The 25,881-nt window shown below is 44.2% G+C and overlaps 1 protein-coding gene across 3 annotated transcripts in view; it reads left to right on the forward strand.

The window, feature by feature from the left end:
* Positions 1 to 25,881, forward strand: part of ATF6 (activating transcription factor 6) — a 1,455,481-nt gene that overhangs the window by 1,062,766 nt on the left and 366,834 nt on the right. For all 3 annotated transcript variants that reach the window (XM_078686796.1, XM_078686788.1, XM_078686804.1), the window contains one exon: positions 23,857 to 23,982. In XM_078686796.1, the coding sequence (XP_078542922.1) occupies positions 23,857 to 23,982 (126 nt within the window). The remainder of the gene's footprint in view (positions 1 to 23,856; positions 23,983 to 25,881) is intronic.

The following is a 25,881-nucleotide window of genomic DNA, read 5'->3' on the forward strand; positions in this document are numbered from 1 at the left end:
GTGCATTTCTGTCCGACAGTTCAAGTCGCTTCTAGGGATGCTCTCATCCTGTATTCCCTTGGTCCCCAACTGTCGTCTCAAAATAAGACCCCTGCAAGAGGAGCTGAACAACCAATTGCTACAGGTCTCAGGGTCCTTCGACGATCTCATCCGCATCACTCATCAGATGCAGAAGGCGTTGTTCTGGTGGACTTGCAAGAGGAACGTGACAGCAGGCCTCTCATTCCTAGTGGAAGCTCTGAATTTCGTCATCACCATGGACGCCTCCCTCGAAGGGTGGGGAGCGCACCTACAAGGGCTAACAGTCAACGGCAAATGGGATGCTCAATAAAAGACTTGGCACATCAACCTTTTAGAGTTGCTATCAATCTTCCTGTCCCTAAAATCGTTTCGCACCATCATTCTAGGAGCATCAGTGTTGATCCGGACAGACAAAACAACAAGTATGCACTACTTAAACCGGAAGGGACAAGATCTTCTCTGCTGTCCCAGAAGGCCCAGCAAATTTGGGATTGGGCAATTCGTCACCAAATAACTCTGTCAGCAGTCCATGTCCCGGGAGTATCCAACATCCTAGCGGACTCCCGCAGCAGGTTGACAGTGTCCAATCATGAGTGGGAGCTCCATCAACCAACGTTAGATCATGTATTCTGGAAATGGGGTCGACCCGATGTGGACTTGTTCGGGACCAGTCTGAACTGTAAATGCCCATTCTACGCAAGTTTACTTCCCCAACAAGACTCATGCGGGAATGCGTTTTTGATGAATTGGTCACAGATCTATGCCTACGCTTTTCCACCAATACCGCTGGTTCCCAGGGTTCTCCGGAAAATGAGGAAGGAGGCTTCTTGCCTCCTCTTAATAGCTCCCAGGTGGCCTCGCCAGATCTGCTTTACCGAAGTCCTCCTTCTATCCGAATGCGATCCCATTCAGTTGCAACCAATACCGAATCTCCTATCCATCCGCAAAGGGCAGATCTGCCATCTGGATCCGGCATCTCTGCGTTTAGCAGCCTGACGCCTGAACACCTTGAGTTTTCCCACTTAGACATTCCTTCGAAGTGTAGGGAGGTCTTGGCTAATGCGAGTGCGCCCTCTACAATAAAGACCTACATGCTCAAATGGAAGCGTTTTTGCCTCTAGTGTCAAGCCGCCAACATTTATCCAATACGTGCAAAACCGGAACAATTATTCCCTTTTTTCACATTTGGCAAAGTCAGGCCTTTCCCATTCTACTCTTAAAGTATTCTTAGCGGCTATCTCGAGATTTCGACAAGATGGTACACATTCTCTTTACTCCTCTCGGATCGTTCAACAATTCTTCAAAGGATTGTTTCGTATGTTTCCTCCCATCTGCCGTCCGCCTCCACCCTGGCATCTCAAAATTGTTCCGTCACAACTCATGCGACACCCCTTCGAACCTATTCATAGAGCTGATTTGAAGTTTGTGTCGTGGAAGATGTCTCTGCTGTTGGCTCTCACATTAGCCAGGCATGTCAGTGACATTCAAGCCTTCACTATTAAACCGCCTTTCCTTCAGTTCACCATGGTCTCGGTAGTGCTCCGCACTAACCCCATTTTTGTGCCTAAGGTGCCTTCTGATTTCCACCTTAATGAACCAATTATTTTAACGACTTTTTTTCCTGATCCTCAATCACCTGCGGAAAAGTCCTTACATACCCTTGATGTCAAAAGATGTCTAAGATTTTACTTGCAAAGGACATCCTCAATTCGAAAATCTGATCAGCTTTTCATTGCATATGGGAAAATGAGGAAAGGACACCCAATCACCAAACAGACCATAGCTCAGTGGATTTCTGCTGCAATCTCTTTCTGTCATCAGCAAGCGGGTAGGCCGCTGCAGGCAACTCCGAGAGCACATTCTACTAGATCAATCTCTTATTCTACTGCTCTCTTTGCTGGTGTGCCTCTTCATCAAATCTGCAGAGCTGCAACATGATCCAGCAGGCACACCTTTACCAAGCACTACTGTCTGGAAGCTGCCAGCAATGCAGACACGTTTGTGGGACAAGCAGTTCTCCGTAATCTTTTTAAATAAGGTGAGCCTCTGTCTTCCCTCCTCCTCTCTGATACATTCTTTTTATTTATTTATTTATTTATTTATTTTTTATTCTCATTGGCCTTCTCGCCACCCATTACTCAGCGAAGCCACCCTTGGGCTTTTTATCTCATATACTGGCTGTACAGGAAAAAGGCGTGTGCAACGCTTCTTAGAGTCAGAACCCTCCTCCAGGCATGGCCCCTTTTATGAGTGGGACAGAGAGTCTTCCTCCAAGGCGTAACCACCCTTTCCTCAGGTCTTCACCTAGCCTGGGAAGACTCAAAACCAGCCGAGATAGGTGAAGGCTTAATCATTGGATTTATATTTTAACAAAAAATCAAGCAAAATCCTTCTCCCTTACCCGAAACATAACAAAAATGGGGACCAAAATCTATACCTTTTTTGGGTCTGATCCGAAATATCTAACTTAGCAATAGATCTCATGGCTCGTAACCAGTCCAGTTCTGTCAGAGGTACCGAAGAAACCCATACTTTACATATCTCTCTCCGAGCCAACAATATAGCATAGAACATGAGTTTAGCGTTATCATCTGTACCCTTATCTTGCAGATCCATTCTCCCGGTTATAACTAATTCAGGGCTTACCTTGATCTGCAGGCCTAAGGCTTTTGAGAAACAGCTACGCATGGCCTCCCAAAATTCTCTTATCTTCGGACATAACATAAACATGTGTAAATCGTCTTCATTGGGACTCTTGCACTTGGGGCACACCACCACACCACCGGAGTTAAATTTAGAAAGTCTTCTGGGAGACCAATACGCCCTGTGAATCGTAAAGAAATGGTTCCGCCTTAAATTTGCAGTTTTGACTATATTATAAAGCATAGACATTGTTACTTGCATTGGTCTTCTGTCGCGATCTCCGGCAAGCAATCTCCCCACAAAGTCTCAGGCAGCGTAAAGGGACCATCTTCCATCTCAAGTACCAGCTAATACCACAGAGCAACTTCTTTTTTAAACAGACAGTTTGAAAAAAGCTTCTCTTCAAATTAGTTGTGAACTCCAATTAGAATTCCCATTTCAGTTGCCCAACTCTGTATCTGCAAATATTTAAACCTGAAGAAGCTCCGACCCCATTCTTGTTCACAAAGCCACCAAGAGATCAACTTGCCATCCGGAAATAAATCTTTCCATCGCTGGGGTCCAACCTCTCTTAGTGGTCTAGCCAACGCGTCCTTTGACCAGGGAGGAGACCCTTGTGCATCCCAAATCAGAGCCATGTAACTGTAATATGGAATTTTGAATGACCTCCTAATTCCGAACCAAAGCTCTGCTAGGTCTCTTAGTACCTTTAACGTAACCTTTTAAAAAAAATTTGGATCAGCACACTTATACAGAAAGCCATGCTTGTTGTAGTTATTATTTCTAAGCATTGCACAAAACCTTTTCCAATAACTGAAATTGTCGGGGTAACTAACAGCATTCTACAGTTTTTTAGCAGGAAGGCCCATGAATAAATTTGAAAGTCTGCGACCGCCAATCCTCCCTTTACAAGTTTTCTCCTAAGCTTCTTCCAAGAGAGGCGAGGCCCTTTTGAAGCCCATTAAAAAACTAATCTCGCTCTGTATACTTGCAAACCACTCTTTCTTGAATGTCAACGGAAGTGTTTCAAACAAAAAAGTTATCTTTGGCAAGATCATGATCTTCACCAAATTCGTACGACCAAACAGTGAAAGCGGTAAATGTGCCCACCCTTGAAGAGTGGCCGTTATCTCCTTTTTTAGTTTTAAAAAGTTAACTTTAGTAAGATCCCTAATGTCGTGCGTTATCCTCACGCCCAGATATCTCATCTCGTACTTGCAGGCTATTCCCTCGACATTTGAGTTCCAGGCCAAAATCTTCGTTTTGTCTTCATTTATAGCATAGCCTGAAACAGCCCCGAACTCTTTGGTCAACTCTACAAGGCATTCCATTGACTGATGTAACTTAGGGGTGTAAATTATTATGTAATCGGCATATAACCCGATCTTTTTGGACCAACCCTCAAATTCGAACGGAGCAATCTTCTCTGCAGCTCTTATCTTAGAAGCTAGTGGCTCGATATATAAATCAAATACATGTGGTGACAGGGGACACCCTTGTCTAGTCCCTCGCATGATTGTAACTGTCTGAGTTAATATCCCATTTACTAACACTTGGGACGTAGGGGAATGATATAAAGATGCAATAGAACTGCTGAAATTCTGGCCTAATTTAAGATGTTTTATCAAAGCCTGTAAATATACCCAATTTACACGATCAAACGCCTCGGCGGCATCCAATGCGATAACCGCCAAGGGAAGATCGTAGGCTGAGGCCATATCCATAGCACCAATAAGTGAAAAAGTTAAATCTTTCAAATATCTACCCTTTATAAAACCTTTTTGGTCTTCATGGATTAACTGTGGGATAACAGTACTCAACCTGTCGGCCATACCTTTTGCAAACAGTTTATAATCGCAATTAAGTAACGATATGGGCTTGTAAGAATCCATATACTTTGGTGACTTCCCTGAAGAAGGCAGAGAAGCCTTGCCCAGAAATATCTGATTGAATAGCTGGCAAATAATTGGTGACAAAATGCCTACCATTGATTTGTAAACTTCGGCCGGCAGACTGTCTGGCCCAGGTGCCTTACCCCTTTTTCCCCCTTTAATAGCCTCTTCAACCTCTAATTGAGATATTTCCTGATTTATTACAACCTGAAGGTCGTCAGGTAACGGCTTCACAAACTCTAACCAACGATTTAACGCCTGCTCTTCAGGCCTAAGATCCTCATTGTAAACTTTCACAAAATAATCATGAAAAGTAGCCGCTATTCCTTTACTGTCTGTAATCGTCAAACCTTACTCTACCACTCTTACTTCTTTAATCAGATTTCGAACTTGGTCTTTTTTCGCCTTCCAAGCTAGCAATTTACTACACCCCTCACCATATTAAAAATGCGCGAGTTGGCTGGCGTCCCATTTCTCCTTAACCCTTTGACTCAAAACTCCCACCAGATCTGATTTTAACTCTGTTATTTACAATATCAGCCTCACACTGACGAATTTTCTTCTCCAACTCTGAGACGTTACTGAAATATAATCTCCTCTTCTTCGCTCCCATGGCACCTAATCTCCCTCGCAAAAAAGCCTTGCATGTGTCCCAAACAACCTTGATCCTAGCTGATCCCATATTTTTATCAAGAAAAACTTCAGTCTCCTCACTCAAAATCTTTAATGCTTCCTGATCCTAGAGGACCATACGATCTAACTTCCATGTTGAACCCGATAAGCCGTCCTCTAATTCCATCGACAATGTAATGGCTGAGTGATCAGAAAAATGCACACCAACATGGCCCACCTGAGTCACACAGTCTAGAATCGAGCAGAAAGTAATCAATATGAGATTCATGATTATATTTTTTATTATAGAATGTATATCCTAGTTGCTGGCTGGACCTCTCTGATACATTCTTATGTACATATTGTTTATGATAAATATATATTATATGTTGACGCATATATTCATATGCGTATTTTATAGGTTGATTTATATTTATATGCATGTATATATGTATAATTATATATTTATGTATACATGCATCATTATGGAATTATTGCTCTCTACTCTGATTCAAGCATGTGAATCTATGAAAGATACCCCCAATACTGGAGAAGAACAAAAGTTACTTACCTGTAAACTGTGCTTCTCCAGTATTGGTATCTTTGATTAATTCACACGCGATCCACCCACCTCTCCTCAGAGGCTCTTCTAGGCTTTTTTTACTCTTATATCACACTTGTGCTGGAAAATATGAGAGCCTGAGCCTCTGGGGAGAACATTCTGGAGGGTGCTGTCGCCTGATTGGCTGTAGTTTGGACTATATATAATAACCTGGACGAGTCATGAAAGTGGAAGATTTTTTCCTATTACCTTCTAGCTATTTTACTTCCTGGTTCTAATTTACCTATGATATGGCTATGTTATGCATATGTATTGCTATTTTTATGTACCGTGGGACTCCCACTCCGACAACGGGGAATAATTCAAGCATGTGAATCTATGAAAGATACCAATTCTGGAGAACCACAGTTTACAGGTAAGTAACTTTTGGTCTTACCACCCGCTATTCATTTCCTGGGAATTTCCAGACAACATAAAACAAGACATTAATGGGTTTGTTAAAACATAAATCAATATTCAATACTTCTCACAAAAACTAGTCAATAATAACCATCCTCTGCTACCAGAAAAACTGATCCAGTGGTAAACCAGCCTTAGATACTCTAATACCATATACTCAAATGGGCCCATAAATACACACACGCACGCACACACACACACACACACACACACACACACCAGTTAAAACCTGCTGGGGTCAATTTATATTTATCTTTCTAAGATTAGTTACCTGTCATTCCTAACTAATCTTTCACTGATCAAAACGTTCTTTCCTCTGGTCAATGGACCATTAGTTGAACTGGTTGATGGTGAAATGACATAAATAAAATAGTTTTTCTCTGCAATGAAATGACCACATACTATGGGAAATTTTAAATGTGTTATCTAAATTGAATTCATGTGAGCCAAACCCAAAGTACAGTACAGGCTCCGTCTCCCATTGAAGGAAAAATTCAAATTAGCAAGACTTTATAATGACGATGCTCAGAAAGGTGAGAATAGAGAGAGAGCAGTACAATTTCAAATCTTACAGAAATATAATTACCGGGCATGGTGTGAAACACCGACCCCTTGGCCAAGGAGTTGGGAAGGGTTATGTTATGTTATGTTATGTTAAAAACAATTTATTAAGCGCACGGCCACCGATTGGTTTCTTGGCGCTGATAAAAGACAGAAGCGGAGCCTGAGGTCATGGAATATGCTGGGGTTAGTGATATGCTTGTCTGAAGAGCCAGGTTTTTAATGCTTTCCTAAATAACATGAGATCCGGACAAGTCCGGATCTCAAGGGGAAAGGTGTTCCACAGACGGGGTGCCAAAACCGCAAATCTGCAATCCCCAGCACGCTTACGTTTAAAAGCAGGTATCTGGAGGAGAGCCAGATGGGCTGAGCGCAGATTGCGGGAAGGAATGTGTTTCGTGATCAGTTTTTCAATAAATTTATTGATTTGAAAATCATGCAGCCAGTTTTGAAGGCGCAACGTTGGGCTATAGGGAGCCAATGAAGGTTCCTGAGCAATGGAGTGGCTGCTTGCCATCTTGGTTGCGCCGTGATTAATCTAGCCGCATAGTTCTGCACCATTTGAAGGCGCCTCAGCAAATAAAGGGGTAGGCCTAAATAAATAGCATTTGCATAATCCAGGTGGGAGAGCACCGTGGTGATCACCACCTGGATGATGGCCTCTGGAGTGAAAAAGTGTCGTACCTTACGGATTTTTCTGAGCTGAAAAAAGCACTTGGAGACCACCTGTCCCACTTGCGCTTTTAGTGAGAGATCGCTATTCAAAGTGACTCCCAGTGCCTTTGCTGAGGGGGAAGGAGATGGGGCTTGGCCCACATCTGATGGCCAATAATGCGGGCCCCAATGTTTAGCGCTATCTCCAGTGAGCACTAGCTCAGTTTTTCCAGGGTTTAATTTTAAATGATTTTGGTTCATCCAAGCTTGGATGAACCTCATCGTGGACTGAAAATAAGAAATGGAAGATTCAGAATTGTCAATGGTAAAGAGTAATTGCAGGTCATCTGCATAGTTGTACACCGTCACCTGTTTATCTCTTAGTGCCTGGATTAAAGGAAAAATATAGAGATTAAACAGGTGGGGTGACAGCGAGGAGCCCTGTGGAACTCCACATGTGATGGTCTGTTTAATTCCGGTCAGGTCACCCAGGCGAACTGCCTGGACACGGTTCTCTAAAATGGACTTCAGCCAGCAGGCCGCTAAGCCCCCGATACCGGCCTGGTTGACACGGTCGATCAGGATGTTATGGTCGACCGTGTCAAACGCGGCCGACAGATCGAGCAGCACCAAGGCCTGGGGGGAGCGTCTGTCGGCGCAGTCCCGAAGAGTGTCTAAAACCGTGACAGCCACTGCCTCTGTTGAATGGGCAGGGCGAAACCCTGCCTGATGGGGTTCCAGGTAGTTTGATGTCTCTAAAAAGTTGGATAGGCATCTCGCTACATGTGCCTCCATTACTTTTGCTGAAAAAGGGAGCAAAGAGATAGGACGGTAATTTGCCATACAGGTTGGATCGGCCCCAGGTTTCTTCAGGAGCGGTATGACTGTCGCTTCCTTAAATGCCAAAGGCACTATACCCGAGGTGAGGGAATCATTCAGCAGAGTGTAGGCCGGGGTCGGGAGAAATGAAAACACTCTTTGAGAATGTAAGGAGGACATTTGTCCGAGGGGGCACCAGATTTAACTCTTACTAGCAGGTCCTGAAATAACTCGGGGGTAATAATGGGAAAACTATTGAGTGAGATGGTGTTGGTGATGATATGGGTTTCAGAGGGAGTATTGGTGAGGGATTTTGGGATACTGTCTTTGATGTCCGCAATTTTATCGATAAAGTAGGCATTCAGTGCATCACAGAAAGTTTGGGTTGGAATCACACTAGGACGAACACTGTCTAAGTTAGTCAGCTCGTTCAGAATGGAAAAAATGTCCTTGGGTCTGTCTGACGAGTTGAGGATACGGGAGGAAAAGTAGGCAGCTTTAGTGGAAAGGATGGCTTTCATATAGTCTTTCCTGGCCATGATAAATTTGGATTTTATATCAGGGGGGTAACTGCGACGCCATTGTCGCTCCAATTGGCGTAAGGAGAGTTTCTTGATTTTTAATTCTTGTGAAAACCATCGTTGGGCGTCTGCACGTCGGGCCAACTTGATATCTTTATAAGGTACATGAATATCGCTTGCTGTTTGGAGCCAGCCCGCCAGGTTAAATTCAGATAAATTAATATCAGGGTGGGGCAATGGAACAGTGTTGGCTAACGTATGTAGGAACTCTGATCTATCTAATGTGTTCCATTTCCTTGCTCTGCCACCAGCTGGCGTGGCCGTTGTCTTTATGGGAAAGCCAGTGAGCTTAAATTTGAGAAGAAAGTGGTCCGACCAAAGGCAAGGAAAAGTTGCCGGGGTTGTAGTTAAGGAGAAGTTGGACCAGATCTGGTCCAAAATATGTCCTTTACAATGGGTTGGCGAGGGTACTTGTTGTAAAAAGTTCAAGTTCGTAAGAAGCTCTGTGAGCTCACTTGAATGGGGGCCTTCCAAAGGGTCATTAAACCAATAATTAAAATCACCAACCAGAAAAATCCTGGCATGTTCCATAGCTAAATTAGCAATCTGCTCACTTAACGTAATAGGGAAGGATGGCATGGAGGTTGGGGGTCTGTACAAAAGTACACAGGAAATGGTGGTATAATGGGTATCAAGTTTTAATACAAGGTTTTCCGTGTCCGGTAAATTGAGGCAAGTGAGGGTGGTAACTCTTAAGGTGGAATGGATAATAGCTGCAACCCCCCGCCATATTTACCGGACTCACGGTCCGCGTGTATAATATAATAGTTCGGGGGGAGTGCTGCAATTATATCAGGGGCAGAGTCTGGGGTTAGCCAGGTCTCCGTTAATAGAAGAATATCAGGATTATCGGTAACCAGCAATAAGAAGATGTCCTGCTGATGTTTCACAAGGGAGCGGATGTTTAAGTAAAAAATGGTCAGGGAGTGTGGGAGGGGAGCAGGCTCTACCTGGTTATAGGGGTCAGTACAAGGTGAAATAGGGATTTCTCCGAGAGAAGTGCAGTCAGCCAAAATCCCTTGTTTACTGGCCTTGCTGCGTGTCTCCCTTGAAATGTGGCCAAGACCTTCGTTGTAATTCAGAAGGTCGGTACAGGAGTATGTGATTGGCCGGGCAGCATGGCCGGCCCCAGGTCCCGAATGGTCGCGGACGGGTGCAGACGGGCTCGCCTTTGGCGCGCCGCCGGCGCGCCCGCTGCGCCGCCGGCGCGCCCGCTGCGCTTCCGATACGGGGGAACCATTTCATGCCTTAGAGGGCGGGAGGGGCCGAGCACTAGACCGCTCGCCTGCTCCTCACCTCACCCAAGATGGCGCCTGAAATGTTAGACCCCAGCAGCACCTAATCGGCTGCAAAGGGGAAGAGCACGCTGACAAGGTGGTCAATTACAGTTTAGAGCAGGTAAATGCCAGCGCGGGAAGCGCAGTAAGCAATTTAAAAATTTCTGCAATATGGTGCTAATACGATCGCAAGTGCAGTAAGGTGATAGTTAAAATATCAGGTTCCCCTGGGAAAGATCAGGAGACTAAGGCCTCAGGATTCAGGACAGGATAAGATGACATCTTCTAGATCTGACCGACGCCTGCGTCGCATCCCTCTCTGACACTATCTTCCTCCTAGAGATTCTTTCACGATCTTCTAATTATTTGGCTTAGTTTAAAAATTCTGCAATTCGGTTCAACTTCAGCATTCGCTCATCACTCCGACAGCATCCCGAGGTCTGCAGCATCTCCCTCTCAACGCTCTAACTATCTAAACTACTTCAAATATACCTTTCTAATGCACTGTACCACCCATTAATGTTTCAATTTCATAAATGTACTTACTCTGATTGGACACACAAAGGGGATGATCATCACACCATGCTAAATTTTCAATATAGTCTTTCAGTTCATTGTTTAATTATCTCGCCCCTTCATTTTCATTCATAAATCTTTATTCCCACCCGCATTCACATCTTTATCATACACAAAGTATACACTTCAAATAGTTTTCTTCCTTTTCACATGACATCATGCTGGTTCCAAGGGTATGTTACTGTTTCGTCCTTGGATTGCATTCAAGGATTACATTGCAGCTTCTGGCTCACTGCGCATGTGTAGAGGTCACGTGGGATATAGACTTCCGTTTCTTACAAAGGCCTGAACACGAACTAATAGAAAAAGTCAAAAAGAAGTATATTCATTTCAAAATAAAATGATTTCACTATATACCACCTATCTTTACTCTATTCCCATTTACTTAATAATGCTCTCCCCGCATTAGCAATTAGTAAATAGCTTGGTTTAGTTTCGGCAAAGCAGATGCTTAGCATGTGAGCTTTTAGCTGCCATTTTGGAAGCATCTGCGTAGGTGCAGAAAATTCCCTCCAAGCGACAGCTCTTCATACTGCGTAGATGCAGTTGACGCATGCGCATTACAGTTTCCCGCATTAGCAGCTATTTTAGATTTCACTCGAGTTACTTGTTAATAAGACACGTGAGCAAGCTTCTTTTCTTTCTACTAATTGGAATGTAGTGCATATTAATTACACAATACACAGTTAATACGAAGTTATGAGGTATTACGAGAGGATTGTTTTCAAGCAAGTCTCTTTTCTACGAGTCCTTGATCCATCAAAGCTAGCATCTGACCAGTTGTGTGTGGCTGGCCTCTGGATGGCAGTGTGTGAAAGCTGGTATTTTGCTGGTGGTGTGTGTGTAATGACTTTCTGCTAGTCAATACACATTGCCAGCCAAATGCCAGTCCACACACTCCATGAACTGCAAGGCAGTGTGATTGCTGTGTCAGTCCTGTGGGCATTTGAAAGTGATGGGCCCTAGAATGGTGCGGTTTATTGATGTGAGTATTGTAATGATCTGGGCCTGTGTATGATGATGTGAATGGTTTTGAGTGTGTGAGACGTATGCAAGGTATGCGAATGGTAGTAAAGCGATTGATGTATTGTTGTGACTTTACAACTTACGAGCGGTGAGCCACTTGTTCATTATTACATAATTATCTTATTAACTGATTTCTACATTGTCATTTTGGTAAAATCGGTTGTTAATAAAAGTCATATTTTTAATTTTATACTATCGTGCCAAATCCAACTAATATGTGTGTATACTTGAGTTGTAGAGAGTTGTGCAGTAATATTTGTCTTTTGCTGCCAGGTTGTACATGGTCTCTAGGGAAAATCTACCAACCCTTGATCTTTTATTAAACTAGACACCAGGGGTACTCTAGGGTGGCATGTCTTGTGTGGATGTCACAAAGTTTTCTCACCCAGAAGCCCTTGCAATCCTCAAACAAAGGCTAAAAAAAACATATGTTCTTAGTATTTCTGTGACCCAAAGTACTGTAATCTGTGGGGAGCCTCAAATTTCTTGCCACCCAGACTTCCCACATGTTCGTATAAAAATGGTACCTCGCCTGAGTGAGTGAGCCTTGCAATGGCAAAAAGACGAGGACCAAGTCACAATGTAGCAATATCAAGAAAAAGGATAGAAGCACTTTTTTGGGCCTCGGTTCGGCGTCCACCCTGGTAAACCTACCAAACCCATCCATTTCTTCATAGGAATACAGTGTGCTGTGCCTCTCATGGATCCCACAGTTTTCTTACCCACAATGCCCTGCACGCTTCAAAATGTGCCTAAATAGCAAAGTTTCCTTGTATTTCTTCCAGAATCATTAGGAATACACAAAATTCCTACCACCCAACGTTCCCCAACATGTCCTGATAAAAATGTTGCCCCACTTGGGTGGCTGTGCCTAGTGCCCACAACAAGAATGGATCAAACTAACTCAGAGGAATTCCTCGCAAAGAACGCTCATTGATCTTATGTTGATCTGTTCCTGTCTCGGAAACACTAGGCTCAGCCTCACACGTGAGGCAGTTTTATTGGGATAAGTGGGAGGATGCTGGATGATAGGAATTTTGTGGCCCCCTTTCTGGAATTTTAATGCATGGGAAATGTGCAATATTAGGCTAAATTTGAGGTTTGCAGAGCACTGTGGGTGCAAATCTTAGTGGGACCCATATGAGGCACACCACCTTGGACTCCCCTGGGTGTCTAGTTTTTAGAAATGTCTTAGTTTGGTAGGTTTCCCTAGGTTTCTATCGATCCCTGCCCAAAAAAACACTGCTACCCCCATTGCCAAATCAGATCATTTTTGTGACAAGAAATATTGATGTCTCCACATTGTATTGGGGAATTTCTTGTTGCGGGCACTAGGCTTAACCACACAAGCAAGGTACCATTTTTATCGAAAGACTTCGAGGAATGGTAGGTGGTAGGAAGTTAGCTTCCTGCAGATTAAAGAACTTTCCTTTACATAAATGTGAGGATTTTTTTCAGTCAAAGTTTGAGGTGTACAAGAGCTTCTGGGTAAGATAACCTGGTGTGAGCCATGTAAGTCACCACACCCTAGATTTCCGCGGAAGTCTAGTTAAAAAAAAAAACACAAAGTGTTTCCCTAAGTTCTAGCTAAGCTAGGGCCTAAAGTACACAGCTAGGCAAAATGCAACAAAAACGGGGTGAGTCTTCAGTTTAAAATTGTGATATGCCAATGTCGCATTTGTGGCCCTTTTCTCCTGCGAGCACTAGCCCTACCCACACAAGTGAGGGACCATTTTTATCATGAAACTTGGCGGAATCCTGGGTGGTAGGAAATTTGTGGCTCTCCGCAGATTCCAAACATTTTCTTCACAGAAATGTGAGCCAAATGTGTGTTTTTAGTCAAACTTCGAGGTTTACTTGGGTTTCTGGGTGGGAAAATGTGGTGGGAGCCACACACATCCACCCCATCATGGCTTCCCCTAGGTGTCTATTTTTAATAAATGTACAAGTTTGCTAGGTTTCCCTTGGTATCAGCTGTAGAGTCCAAAATCTACAGCTAGCCACATTTAAAAAACAAACAAAAAGGCTCTCTGGTATCAGTGGCAAAATGTGCTGTGGCCGTGTTGCATTTTGGGCCTTTCCTGTCGCAAGTACTCGCACTACCCACACAAGTGAGGTATCATTATTATCTGGATACTTGGGGGTAATGATAGATGGTAGGAAATATGTTGCTGCCAGTAGATTCCAGAACTTTAAATCACAGAAATGTAAGGAAAACTGTTAGACTTGGCATCTTTTGGGCTGTTTCCCCTGAGTTTTTGCTTTCTGACCTCCCGGTTTTGACTCTGTTTTTGCTGGCTTAGTGTTTCTGCGCACTTTTCTCACTGCTGATCAGTGGTAAAGTGCAAGTGGTCCCGTTGTAAATTGTGTTATGGATTGGTGTCCATGATTAGCGTATTTGAGTTACGTGTCAGTCCCTAATAAAGTGCACTGAGTGTGCCAGGGCCAGTAAATCAAATGCTGTTAGTGGGCTGCAGCACTGTATTGTGCCACCCACACAAACAGCCTGTAAATGTAACTCTGGCCTGCCATTGCAGAGCCTGTGTGCAGTCTGGTACTGCCATGTTGACTTAGCAAGTGCACCCACTTGCAAGGCCCTAACCTTCCCTTTTCTTACATGTCAGCCACCCCTAAGGTAGGCCCAAGGTACCCCTGTAGGCAGGGTGCAGTGTGTGTGAAAGGTAGGACATGCCCTGGTGTGTGGGGCATGTCCTGATACTGAATTACTACCAATGTTGTTTTTTCACTGTTGCAAGGCTACCTATTCCCCATAGGACAGAATGGGGAGTTTGCTTATAACATCTTACGAACATAAGCGGCCCGGGGAACTAGGTAGGAAAATAAAGTTTAGTATGCCTGAACTCAGAATCTGAAGATACATCTTTTAGTGTAAGTGGTTTTTACATTCTGGGTTTGAAAATACTACTTTTAGAAAGTAGGTATTTTCTTGCTCAGCCATCCAGCAGCCCCCTGCTTGGTTTGTGGATTGACTGTCTGGGTTTTGGATCACAGGGGCTGGGGGCAGCAGTGGCTCCAGATAGTCTAAGTGGGTCAGGATAGGAATGAATAGACCTGGGCTGCATTTAGAGTAGGGGGAGGAGATTTACTTGCACCTGAATGGGCCTGCTCTGCCTCTGACAATGTCGTCTCCACCTCCTGCCAGGAAGCCACACCAGAGAAGGCAGAACTGGTTCTGTCTGGGCACAGACACACTCTGCCTGAGGGGACAAAGGAGTTTGGGCTTTAAAAAGTGGAGCCCAAACCCCTGAACTTTAGAACTCTTTTGGACCAGAAGGTGGAAAAGCTGTGAGGTGGAACTACCACTTTGCTGAGTGCCTTGTTGTGTTGGCCTCCAGTGGCTGCTTCTGTCTTGGGCAGTGAAAGGACTGGACTAGACTGACATTTCTGCAATCTTCTTTTTGTGAGTTTCCTCAAGGGCTTGAGGTAGAGCTTGTCCCCTGTTCATGAAGTCTCCGGAACAGCAAAGACCTCTAGTTCTTCTGCCCTCAGCACTGGGGACTGTGTGTTCTGTGCTACAACAGAAGAAAAAGCAACCCACTGGCGACTCCGTGTCCTGAAGGCACCGAAGAAGGCAACGCAGCACCGCTACCCTGGTCTCACCGACGAATCCTGCTGACGCCGCCACTGAGCCGCTGCTCGCACCATGACCTGTGGGCACTGCATTGCCTCGCTTCATTACGCCGCCTTGGTATCCTCGACGACGCCGCTCCACACCCAAATCGGCGCCGCAGTCTGCACTGTGGTTCTAGGGTACCGCTCGTAAAGTTGCACAATGCACCGCCCTCATCCCGCACCACAGCCTTGGCCTACTGATGCCGGCACTATCAACTCCAGTTCGTCAACCTACGACAGAGCTTTAGCAACGACGATGACGCTGCCAGCACCGCGACGAACACCACATCTCTTCGCACCCCGACCTTGGTCCCACCGATGCCGCCATCTGATGCCGCCACTGAGCCGATGCTCACACGCGACCTGAGGGCATTGCACGCCGCACCGTTGCACTTCGCACCACATCACCCGATGCCTGCGGACGCCAGCGCTCCTGACTTCAACGGCGAGGAGTTTGATCTGCAGCACGTGCGACTTCAAGAGCCCAACGACTCCTGCACTGACCTCCGGAACCGACGCCTGCGGACGCCGTGCTTTCAGAAGCTCAACGAGAGGTTGCAGACGCCCCACATTTCTAAAGATACTGTTTTGCGGGACTTCCCAACACTGTAGCTGGCCCGCGACGCTGCGGTCAGCCAGAGCTGTTTGGATTTGTTTGTTCACGACGCTGTGATAGCCCCAGAGGGAGCTATCGACTTCAAGGAACTATTTTTCAAGGTTATTTTGATAACTAAAGATTTCGAAGTACAGTATTTTGGCTTTTTTATTGTTTTTTGTCTTGTCTTAAGTATATAAAAATATTGGATAATTTTCTAAACTGGTGTGGTGTCCTTTTGTAGTGCTTTCACTGTATTACTGTTAGTTATGTGCAAATGCTTTACACACTGCCTCTAAGATAAGCCTGAGTGCTCGTGCCAAGCTACCAAGGGGGTGATCAGGGGTTATTTTAGGAGTGTAACTCCCTTATCCTGACTAGGAAGAAGTGTCCTTATTTGGACAAAGGTACTACCTTTGCCAACTAGAGACCCCATTTCTAACAAAAGCTGTGTCTTATTTAGTAAAAGTTTGAGGTTTGCAATTGCTTCTGGTTAAAAAAACCTGGCGAGAGCTACACAGATCAACCCACCCAGGACTCCACTATATGTCCAGTTTTTAAAAATGTATAGGTTTGCTGGGTTAATTTAGATGTCAGCTGAGCTAGGCCCAAAATTCACAGCTACCCACGTGGAAAAATTGGTCAGTTTTCAGTGAAAAATTGTGATGTGTTCTTGTTTGATTTTGGACCTTTTCCTGTTGCAGGCACTAGTCCTGCCTACATATGTGAGGTACCATTTTTATAGGGAGACATGAGAATACAGAATAGTAGAACATTTGTTATTACCAATTGTATTTCTCTGCATTTGTGCTGTCCAAATGTAAACCAGTGTGCAAGAAAGAAGACATTTTGAAAAATGCCCTATTAATCACATGCTAGTATGGGAACCCACAAATTTAGAGATGTACAAATAAACACTGGTCCTAAACTCTGTATCAGAAATACATAGGTTTCCTTGATACCCATTGTTTAGTCTTTATATTTTACCATATGAATTGCTCTATACCCGGTACACAATGAAAACCCATTGTAAGATGCAGTATAGTTCTTAACTCTGGGTACCTCTGGTTCTTGGAAAACCTACAAACCCTCCATATCCCTGCAACCAGACAAATCTAGCTGAGATAATGGTATTTTACTTTTGTAAATCTGCCATTGTGACAGAATTTGCAGATGAAAACATTGTTGTGAATGCCCGTTTTTTCCTAATAATTTTTAATATTGGTTTTATTTCAACAGTTAGTTTCTTTGAGAAAACCTTCAGGTTGCACACAAATTACCCCTTTGTGAACTCGGAATTCTGTCTACCTTTCAAAAATCTATAGCTTTCTGGGATCACCCATTGCTTTCACCCAGATTTCCACCACAGACTGGAAGTAGGTTAAAGTACGAACAATTTAAAAAATGGGCTACCTCTTTGAAAAATGCCAAAAAAGCGGTTAAACAGTTTTTTGATTCAACTCTTCATGTTCCTGATGGCATTTCGAAGAAAAGAAACAGACACTTTTTTGTTATTTTTCCCAAAAACCCAAGGTTTAGCTATATTTTGGCAATTTTTCAGTCCCCTCCAGGGTAATCATCAAACCTGGGTTACCTTTGGAATCCCTCGGATGCTGAGAGATCTCTCCCAATTAAAATTCCATTCTTTTTCATAGACCAAAACCATTCCACAAGGTGACCTCAGATCTTTCTACCCTTTCGCCTACCATTTTTTCCCTTGTGTCTGTATAGTGCCATCTCAATATTGAAGATAGAAAATAATCTTCCTTGCCATTGCTTGAAGGATGGTGTCTGCGGGTCCAGCCATGCTGAGGTGATACAGATTTGAAATCCCGACATTGCGATAAACATCAGCGCCTCCCCTCCCATTAAATCCAAATCCATATCGACCCCCGGTAGTATCACCCGAGGGGTCAAATCGAGATTAACATTATACCTGTCTCCTAAGAATTTAGAAATCTGTGATTTCAGTGTGTCTAAAACCGGACATGTACCAAACATATGAACCAAGTCTGCTGCGTGGGATGGACAATGTAGACAGTTTACACCCCCCCTTGCAATCTTTGCTGGGGTAAAATATAAGTAGATAATTGTCTTGTGCTGTGCTTACAGCCCCGAAGAGCACAATACCCTACAACTTAGCTCCAAAGAATCATAAAAAGGGAAATCATCTAACCCAAACTTTGATTGTCATTTAGCGTTATGCTTTTCAAGATTGTCTTGTACCAAACAGCATAATTTACCATATAATGTACTAATAGAAAGTTACAATGCATAATATTATTTATTATAATGGCTCTAAATTACTGATAATATGGCTACATCACTGCTCTAGGATGGTCTCTTCCCACAAAGACGTGTTGCCTTCATTATTTTGCATTCTACCCCACTACGCTGTTTGTGTTTTTTCATACTCCATCATTTCTTTGCTAATCGTGCACAATTACTTAAAAAAAATGATCATATTTTATTGATTTCTTGTCAATTGTATCTAAAAGAAACAGTTAGTTATAGATTCCCTACCTTAGAATTACCCCTAGGCAGCAGACTGGATCCGGAGAAATTTTCATCAGCACTACCCCTGCACGTCGAAAGGTGGCGTTGGTCAGCTCCGTGTTCGTCGTTGGCGTTGTGGTCGTCGGGATGATGTTGCGGTAGTTACTTAGATGCCGCCCTCACACGCTGACGTCTGTTATTTCTTTTTCCGCGCCAGCCCGCGCAGATCCGCAGAGAGCGGTACCTCCAGTCACTTTTTGACTGACTTGTCAAAAAGTGGGGGGGAATCTTAAAAAGATTGTGTACCTGGGCGGAGGATAACAACATCATCTCAGATATCCAGTATGGGTTCCGCCCAGGACACTCTACCATGGCCCAGTGTTTAAACCTCTATTCCATCATAGGGAAGTACACCATGGCCCGCTGTGGTTCAGTCTACATGGCCTTCATGGACCTCTCATCCGCCTTTGATAGTGTTAATCGGGGTAGGCTGTGGTGGTCCATGGAGGCCATGGGGGTGTGGCGCGCCCTGGTCGACTTCTTGAGGGACCTTCACAGAGACACTAAGGCCAACATTAGATATTCCAATGACCTGAAGGTATCTAGGAACTTTGACATCGAAAGGGGGGTTAGGCAGGGATGCATATTAGCCCCCTTCCTTTTTAACTTATACATTAATGACTTGGAAGGTTTCTTGCTAGAAACCGGGGCCGATTTCCCGTACGTAGGAAAGCGAGGACTGCCCGTCCTGCTTTATGCGGACGACGCAGTGCTCTTGGCACAAACCCCCAAAGGGCTCCAAACCCTACTCGACGCTTTTCACGATTTTATGGACAAGCGCGATCTTTCCATAAATAACACCAAATCTTATGTGATGCATGTAAGGCCCTGTCTGAAAAAAGAGTATCCCTATATGGTAAACGGAGTGAGGGTGCCGAATTGCACAACATTCTCCTACCTGGATGTTCTGTTAGATCATCGGCTTAACTGGGCTGCACTCTTAAACAAAAAAAAGGCTCAGGTAACTAGGGCAAATGCGGCACTTTTTGGCTTTGCTGCCAAAATGGGCAATCGTCCAGTGGCAGCGATGCTAAAAATATATCGGGCCAGCATATCCATAGCATATTATGATAGCGAACTATAAGGAAATAGTGGCCTAGAGGGTCTTCAAGTGACAGAAAACAACTTTTTAAAACAACTACTGAGCTTCCCAAAGGGGACCGCAAACTTGTCTGTCCATGAAGAAACCGGCACACCCTATTTAAGTGATACTTTGGCTTTACGGCCTCTCACTTTTTGGTTGCAATGCTGGCTCAACAAGCACTTAAACCTCACCCATAATATACTTAAAGAGGCCCTGAGTCTTGATCATATGTTAAATATCCCCTGGTTCAAATATCTAAAAAAACGTTTTTATGAGCTGGGACGCTTGGACTTGTTTGTAAATCCTGAAGGTATTAATAGTTTGGACGTCGAGCTAATAAAGCACTCCTTCACACAAATTAGGAAAATGGAAAGAGAAGAGGAAGAACTATTGAAACCTAGTGTGAGGACACATCTGATACTTAAAACCACCTTATAAATAGAGCCGTATCTATTGTGGCAGTTGCCTGCATATGAGCGATTTCTATTAACCAGGTTCAGATTTAACCTCCTTCACCTTTTATTGGCAGTCATAAAGGGAGTGTGCTGGCATCCTGTGGCTGCGACTCTAAGTCTCCACAGGAATTGCTCCACTTCATGTTTTTTTGTAAATATTATGAAATGCCCAGGATTATTTATTTAAAACCTCTTTTAAAAAAAGTTAAATTTTGTACAAGTATGTCCCGCCTTGTTTTATTTGCAATTGCTTAAACCTGACTGTATCCCGTTTGTGGCCGGTTTCCTGAAATGTGCAATGAACTACAGAAAATGTTTGGATTTTTAAAATAATTGTGTTTTAACTGATTTTTGATGGTCATCTTGGCTTCCTCCCCGTTTTCGTATTTCTGCTGCCTCTAAATTGTTCTTATCACTGTCAAACATTGTAATCAATTCACTGCTTTTAAAGTCATTGAATGTGTTATATTTTAAATTGTTACTTTTATGGTTTCTATGAAAGAATGCCGAATAAAGTATTTGAACTAGAACTAGACTGACTTTTTTGCAACTTTTGTCGTCCGCGTTTTCGAGTCTTCGACTCCTGGTGCACGTCAGGGAAGCCCGGCATCAAGGCTTGCTGTTTCTATAGCTGACTGATGTCGGTGACGGATCCGCATCGCGTGTGCCTGTTTTTTTGGGAGCGCGACCATGACCTCAAGTTGTGCTCCGACTGCCGAACCATGAATTTAAATCTTTGCTGGAGCGGTCTGAAAGCTTCTTGAGGCCCGGCAGTTGGCTCTGTGCCGTTCGAGGTCCCGGTTGGGTGGGAGGTCGAGGGACCGGTCGCGGAGTCACCATCTCTTCTTCCAAGTCTTTGCACTCGGGGTCAGGTAAGTCAAAGCTCAAGAAGAAGTCGAAGAAGCATTGTCGCTCTTCGACTTTTCCCCGTCCATCGGCTGACGCGACGAGGGATGCAGATGGTGCCCCTCCTGTGGCTCCGCGTGCGGAGCCTGAAGGGTCGATTCCGAGTTTCCCTCCTTTCCCGGGACCCGGAGCGACCCCTGCCCAGCTTTACCAATTTTACAAGCGATGCATGCAATCTTTGGGCACCCCGACTCCGTTGGCGCTCCTTTGTTCACCGTGGACTCAGCTGGGGGCCCTGGGCCTTAGACGCTGGCGGAATCAGCTCGGGCACCACAGGGTCCCCATGGATCCAGGCCTGGATATCGGATCAGCGCCGGTCGACCTTATTACACCTTACCTGGCGCCGATTCCACCGGCACCATGTCCGCAGCTGATGCCAGTTGTGTCCCCAGCTGGCATCGACCCCGGCCTCCATCCCAATGTAGACATGGAGCCGGACCGGCGTAGACCTACACTTTTGTGCCCTTGTTCTGCCCTGGCTCTTTCAGACCAGATTGGCAGCCAGAGGAGGGTGATGCGGACTGGGAGGGGTATGGAGACCCTTTAACTGACCGTTTGGGATATGAACCGGACTGGCGAGAGGAACTGGGGGAAGCCAGTGGTCTGGATACCTCACCAGACCTTGGCATGTTGTCTCCTACTGGGCTACTGAGGAGGGAGCATCCTCCGCAGTAGTGTTGCGTAGGGCGGCCGAGGCTCTCAGCCTTGAGCTCCCTATAGTGGCGGTCAGGACTAACCTCCTGACAGAGGTGCTTTAACCAGCAGTAAGCTCTTCAGAGCCCCTCCTGCTGTTTAATGAAGCCCTAACAGACATCCTTTTGGCACCTGGTCCAGGCCCGAAACAGAGGCTCCTGTGGATAGTTTGATTACCACTTCTCGGCCCCGGGCGACCCCACTTTCCTCTCTCAACACCCCACCCCTGAGAGCTTGGTGGTCCAAGCCTCCACCTCCAGAGGTGCATGCCCTGACACACCACCTGATAGGGATTCCAAAAAGCTGGATCATCTTGGGAAGAAGATGTGTTTTTCCTCCAGCTTGGGACTGCGGTCTGTAAACACAGCATGTCTGTTCGGCCGTTACACCCACTCCATGTAAGATACGGTGGCCAGAGGAGGTACCTTATGTGCGCTCCCTCTGAGCCGCTACATAACTGTCCTCTCAGGCTTCTGACTTTAAAAACTGCCTTTCTGGTGGCCATCACCTCGCGCGCAGGGTGAGTGAGCTACAAGCTCTTTCTTCCAAACCCCTCTTTCTGGCTGTTCATCCGGATAAGGTTGTCCTCAGAACTAGACCTTCCTTTCTTCCCAAGGTGATTACTTATTTTCACATTGGTCAAACCATCACTTTGTCCACCTTCTTTCTACCTCTGCATCCTTCAAAGGAGTAAGAGAGGCTTCACCGTCTGGATCTAAAACCTGTGCTTTCCTTCTATTTGGATCATATCAAACAATTCAAGGTGGATGACCAGCACTTTGTTGGCTATGTGGGCACCAAGAAAGGTCGGGCTGTGCACAAATGGACCATCTCCAGGTTGGTCTTTTTTTTGCATCCAGGCTTGCTATTCTTTGGCAAAGAAGGAGCCTCCAGCGGGACTGCTTGCCCATTGGGCGACGGCAGCTACCACTGCTTTGGGACTGGGAGTCCCCCTTAAAGACATCTGTCAGGCACCCACGTGGGCATCTCTGCACACGTTCACTAAACACTACTGCCTGGACAGCCAAGTCCGGAGAGACAGCTTTTTTGGCCGTTCTGTTCTCCAAGACTTACTGGTGTGAACTGAGTTTGCAGACCCACCTCCGGGGTTGGTATTGCTGGGGTATCTATTCTAAAGTAGGGGATCTATAACTAACTGTTTATTTCAGAAGAACAAGTTACTTACCTTCTGTAACGATATATCTGTAAGAAACATAGGTTAGTTATAGATTCCTTACCGCCTCACCCATCCTCCCCGATTCTGCGAACTGACTTCTAGGGTCAGGGAATCCCTTTCAGGGCCCTAGTTTTGTGCACCAGTGGTCAGTGTCTTGCATGGCTCTGCGCTTCTGGCTTGGAATTTCGTGTAAAAGAACTGACGTCAGCGCCCAAGGGCGGCTTATGAGTAGCCTCCGCGACCACGATGCCAACGACGCACGCGGAGCTGACCGACACCACCTTTCGACGTGCCGGGGTGCTGCAGACAAAAAATTCTCCGGATATATCGTTACCGAAAGTACGCAACTTATTCTTCTCCTTCTGAAACTTTTATTAGTTGTTGCTGTCTCATGCATGCATGTCCTAACTATTTCGTTTTGGTCAGTCTTCTCCTATGTTTTGCCTTCGACATTTTGTGGTTTGGCCCATCTTTTCTAGAACACCGTGCCATGATTACAACATGCATTACTTGGAGGCACTCATCTTCCAATTTTTTGGGAATGCTGCAATTTTTAAAATTATTTGATTGTGTGGTTCTGTACAATTTTATGTGTTTAATTTGTATAATTTATTTTCCTCCGTGGTAGGGGAGTGTTTAACTCAGACATAACATTTCCTACATTTACGCTTTTTAAATAAGTATTAGTTGTATCCAAGATCAGTCCATGAATGCCAATTGTTCATTGGAGTACAACAACTTGCATTCACAATTTTCTTTTTATGTTCATATATGCGCATGACTGAAAACAGTGATTTATGATATATAATAATATTGTGGTCTGCTATTATTTGTTTTTCTGAATTTAAGTCTATAATTCTCAGTACTCGACTAACTTCCTCGTTGTTCAGTTTATTAGCTACATCTCATAATGTCCGAAGGCTACCGTGAAATGTCATTAACTGCTGCAATCTTGGAAAAAGTGCAAATTTATTTGAAATTTGTTGTTGATTCTCCATTGTAAAAGCACTGACATTGAGAGTCTTAAGATGTTCTTCCATTTACATAATGTTATATTTTTGTTCCTTACACCAGGTCTGAATATGAAAGTTCTTTCTCTAATGGCAAAGCTTTAATGGTGTTAAAAGAAGAAGCACTTCTCTATATTTCTCCTCAGCCACACCCTTGCCAGCCACAGGTTAATAGAACGGAGACCCGCAGGTTAGTAAGGAAGTTTATTCTGTTGAATTTCTCCTTGACATATTTTATAGGGGAATGATATTCTCTTTGCATTTTTTTCCAATTGCATATTGAAAAGGGTGAGTGTTGGTGCTGTATGATTTATACATACAATTAACTGCATCACAAACCTTCATTATGATCGATATTTGGGAGGAAGAAATTTCTACAGAACAAAATTGAGGGGTAAAAGAAATTAGTCGCCACTGAGAAATAGAAGGCAAATGGGCACATCTCGGTGAAAGTCATTATTCATACATGATCTCAAATTAGATGCATTTCTGATCTAGTGGGAGTGTATGTGCTATTGGTTGGTGTGTGGGTTCAATTTTTAATCGGTCAACTAAAAAGTTTTAGTGTGGTCCTTGCTCCATTGAACTTCACTCTACCTCTCAAGAGGGGAGTACTTAGAGATACTCCTTTTTTCACCACTATTTAATAATCTCTACTGAAGACAGTGGGATCTTCTGGTGCAGAACGACTCCTTAATATACATAGGAATGAGGATAACACCCAAACTTTGCTTAACTTCCATAGGCATTCTGATGAAGGTCTAAATAATCTACCTGTTGCTTTAGAAGTCATCTTTTTAGAATGGGCGAACAGTGTTTCAAATGTAATCCTTGCCAAAAGGAATTGCTTTCAATTTCAAAATTGTTTACTTCAAAGGAAAACCAGTTCCTTGCTTTAATCTTTTAGTTCTAGTCTTTAGGCCTGTGTATTAATTTTTTAGGGATTGTGGTAGATCTGGATCTCTCTCTTGAACTTGAGAACAGTTTCAATATCTTGTTATTACTTGTTGGTCATGTGTAATTTTCCTTTTCTGCTCTTTTCCTCGTGGAGAGCGTATGCGAAGTGGACTGATTCAATTCCAGTTTGATTTAGTAATTCACTTGAACTACCTAAAACTGTATTCTTCGTTTCCTCTGACCACAGTTATCCTACCTTGTGAATTTTCACACCTACCAGTATGGATTTGGAAACTTTTCTGATAGCTCCTGCAGGTGGTGCCATCCATGCCCGCTGTGACTTTGTTGCACTTCTGGACATGATGACACTGAGCTGAATGTAGACTACTCCCCTGCATGCTGGCATTAGTTCCTGTTTTCATTTACCTTTAACATGGGCCTGGAGCTCCTTTTCTACTGGTTTGCAATCCCTTTAAAAAAAAAGTTTTTTCCACAGTTTTTCAATTATGCAGTAATATCTTCCACAGGATGACAGAGTTTAAGCCTTGTCACACTGGTTGTATGCAAACGTTGGTCATGGATCCACGCAACTTTTGTCTTTGGTGTCTCATATCTAAAGTATTATAGGAGTTTGTGTGCTCTTCAAGGCCTTGAGCATATCCCCCATAGTAAAGACATAGATGAGGGTGTGGACAGCTAGCTCCTCCTCATTATACTAATGCTGGCGAACATCTCGATCTGAAAAATGCCAGTGGCTTGAACCCTTCAACAGAGGGTGAACTGAATTCACAACTTTGGCCTTTAACTGAAAAAACTGCCTACTTGCCTTATTATTCAACCCTCTGCAAGCAAAGTCAATTTGTATTCTTTTCCCACTCCAGTACTTCACAGCGAATCAAAGTAAATATACTTGCCTTGTGCTTCACTTAATGAATGATATGTGCCTATTTGGTTGCCTCACTTATGCCCTCTTTTAGTAGCTGATTGGGAGTTTGCCTGCTCTGCATGAAGAATCTTTTAACTCCTTGACCTAAGACAGTGCAGGGTGGCTATGATGTAGAGAAATATATATTGTGGCCTGGTCACAACTTATTGTTTTACCTTGGCTGTAGGCACAAATATTGATATCCAGTTCCATGGTTGGAGTCCTCCTCCTCTCTTAACGCTGCATCATTCACTCAGTTATAGCTCC

The sequence above is a fragment of the Lissotriton helveticus genome, chromosome 1_1 (genome assembly GCF_964261635.1).
Source record: "Lissotriton helveticus chromosome 1_1, aLisHel1.1, whole genome shotgun sequence".
Lineage (NCBI taxonomy): Eukaryota > Metazoa > Chordata > Amphibia > Caudata > Salamandridae > Lissotriton > Lissotriton helveticus.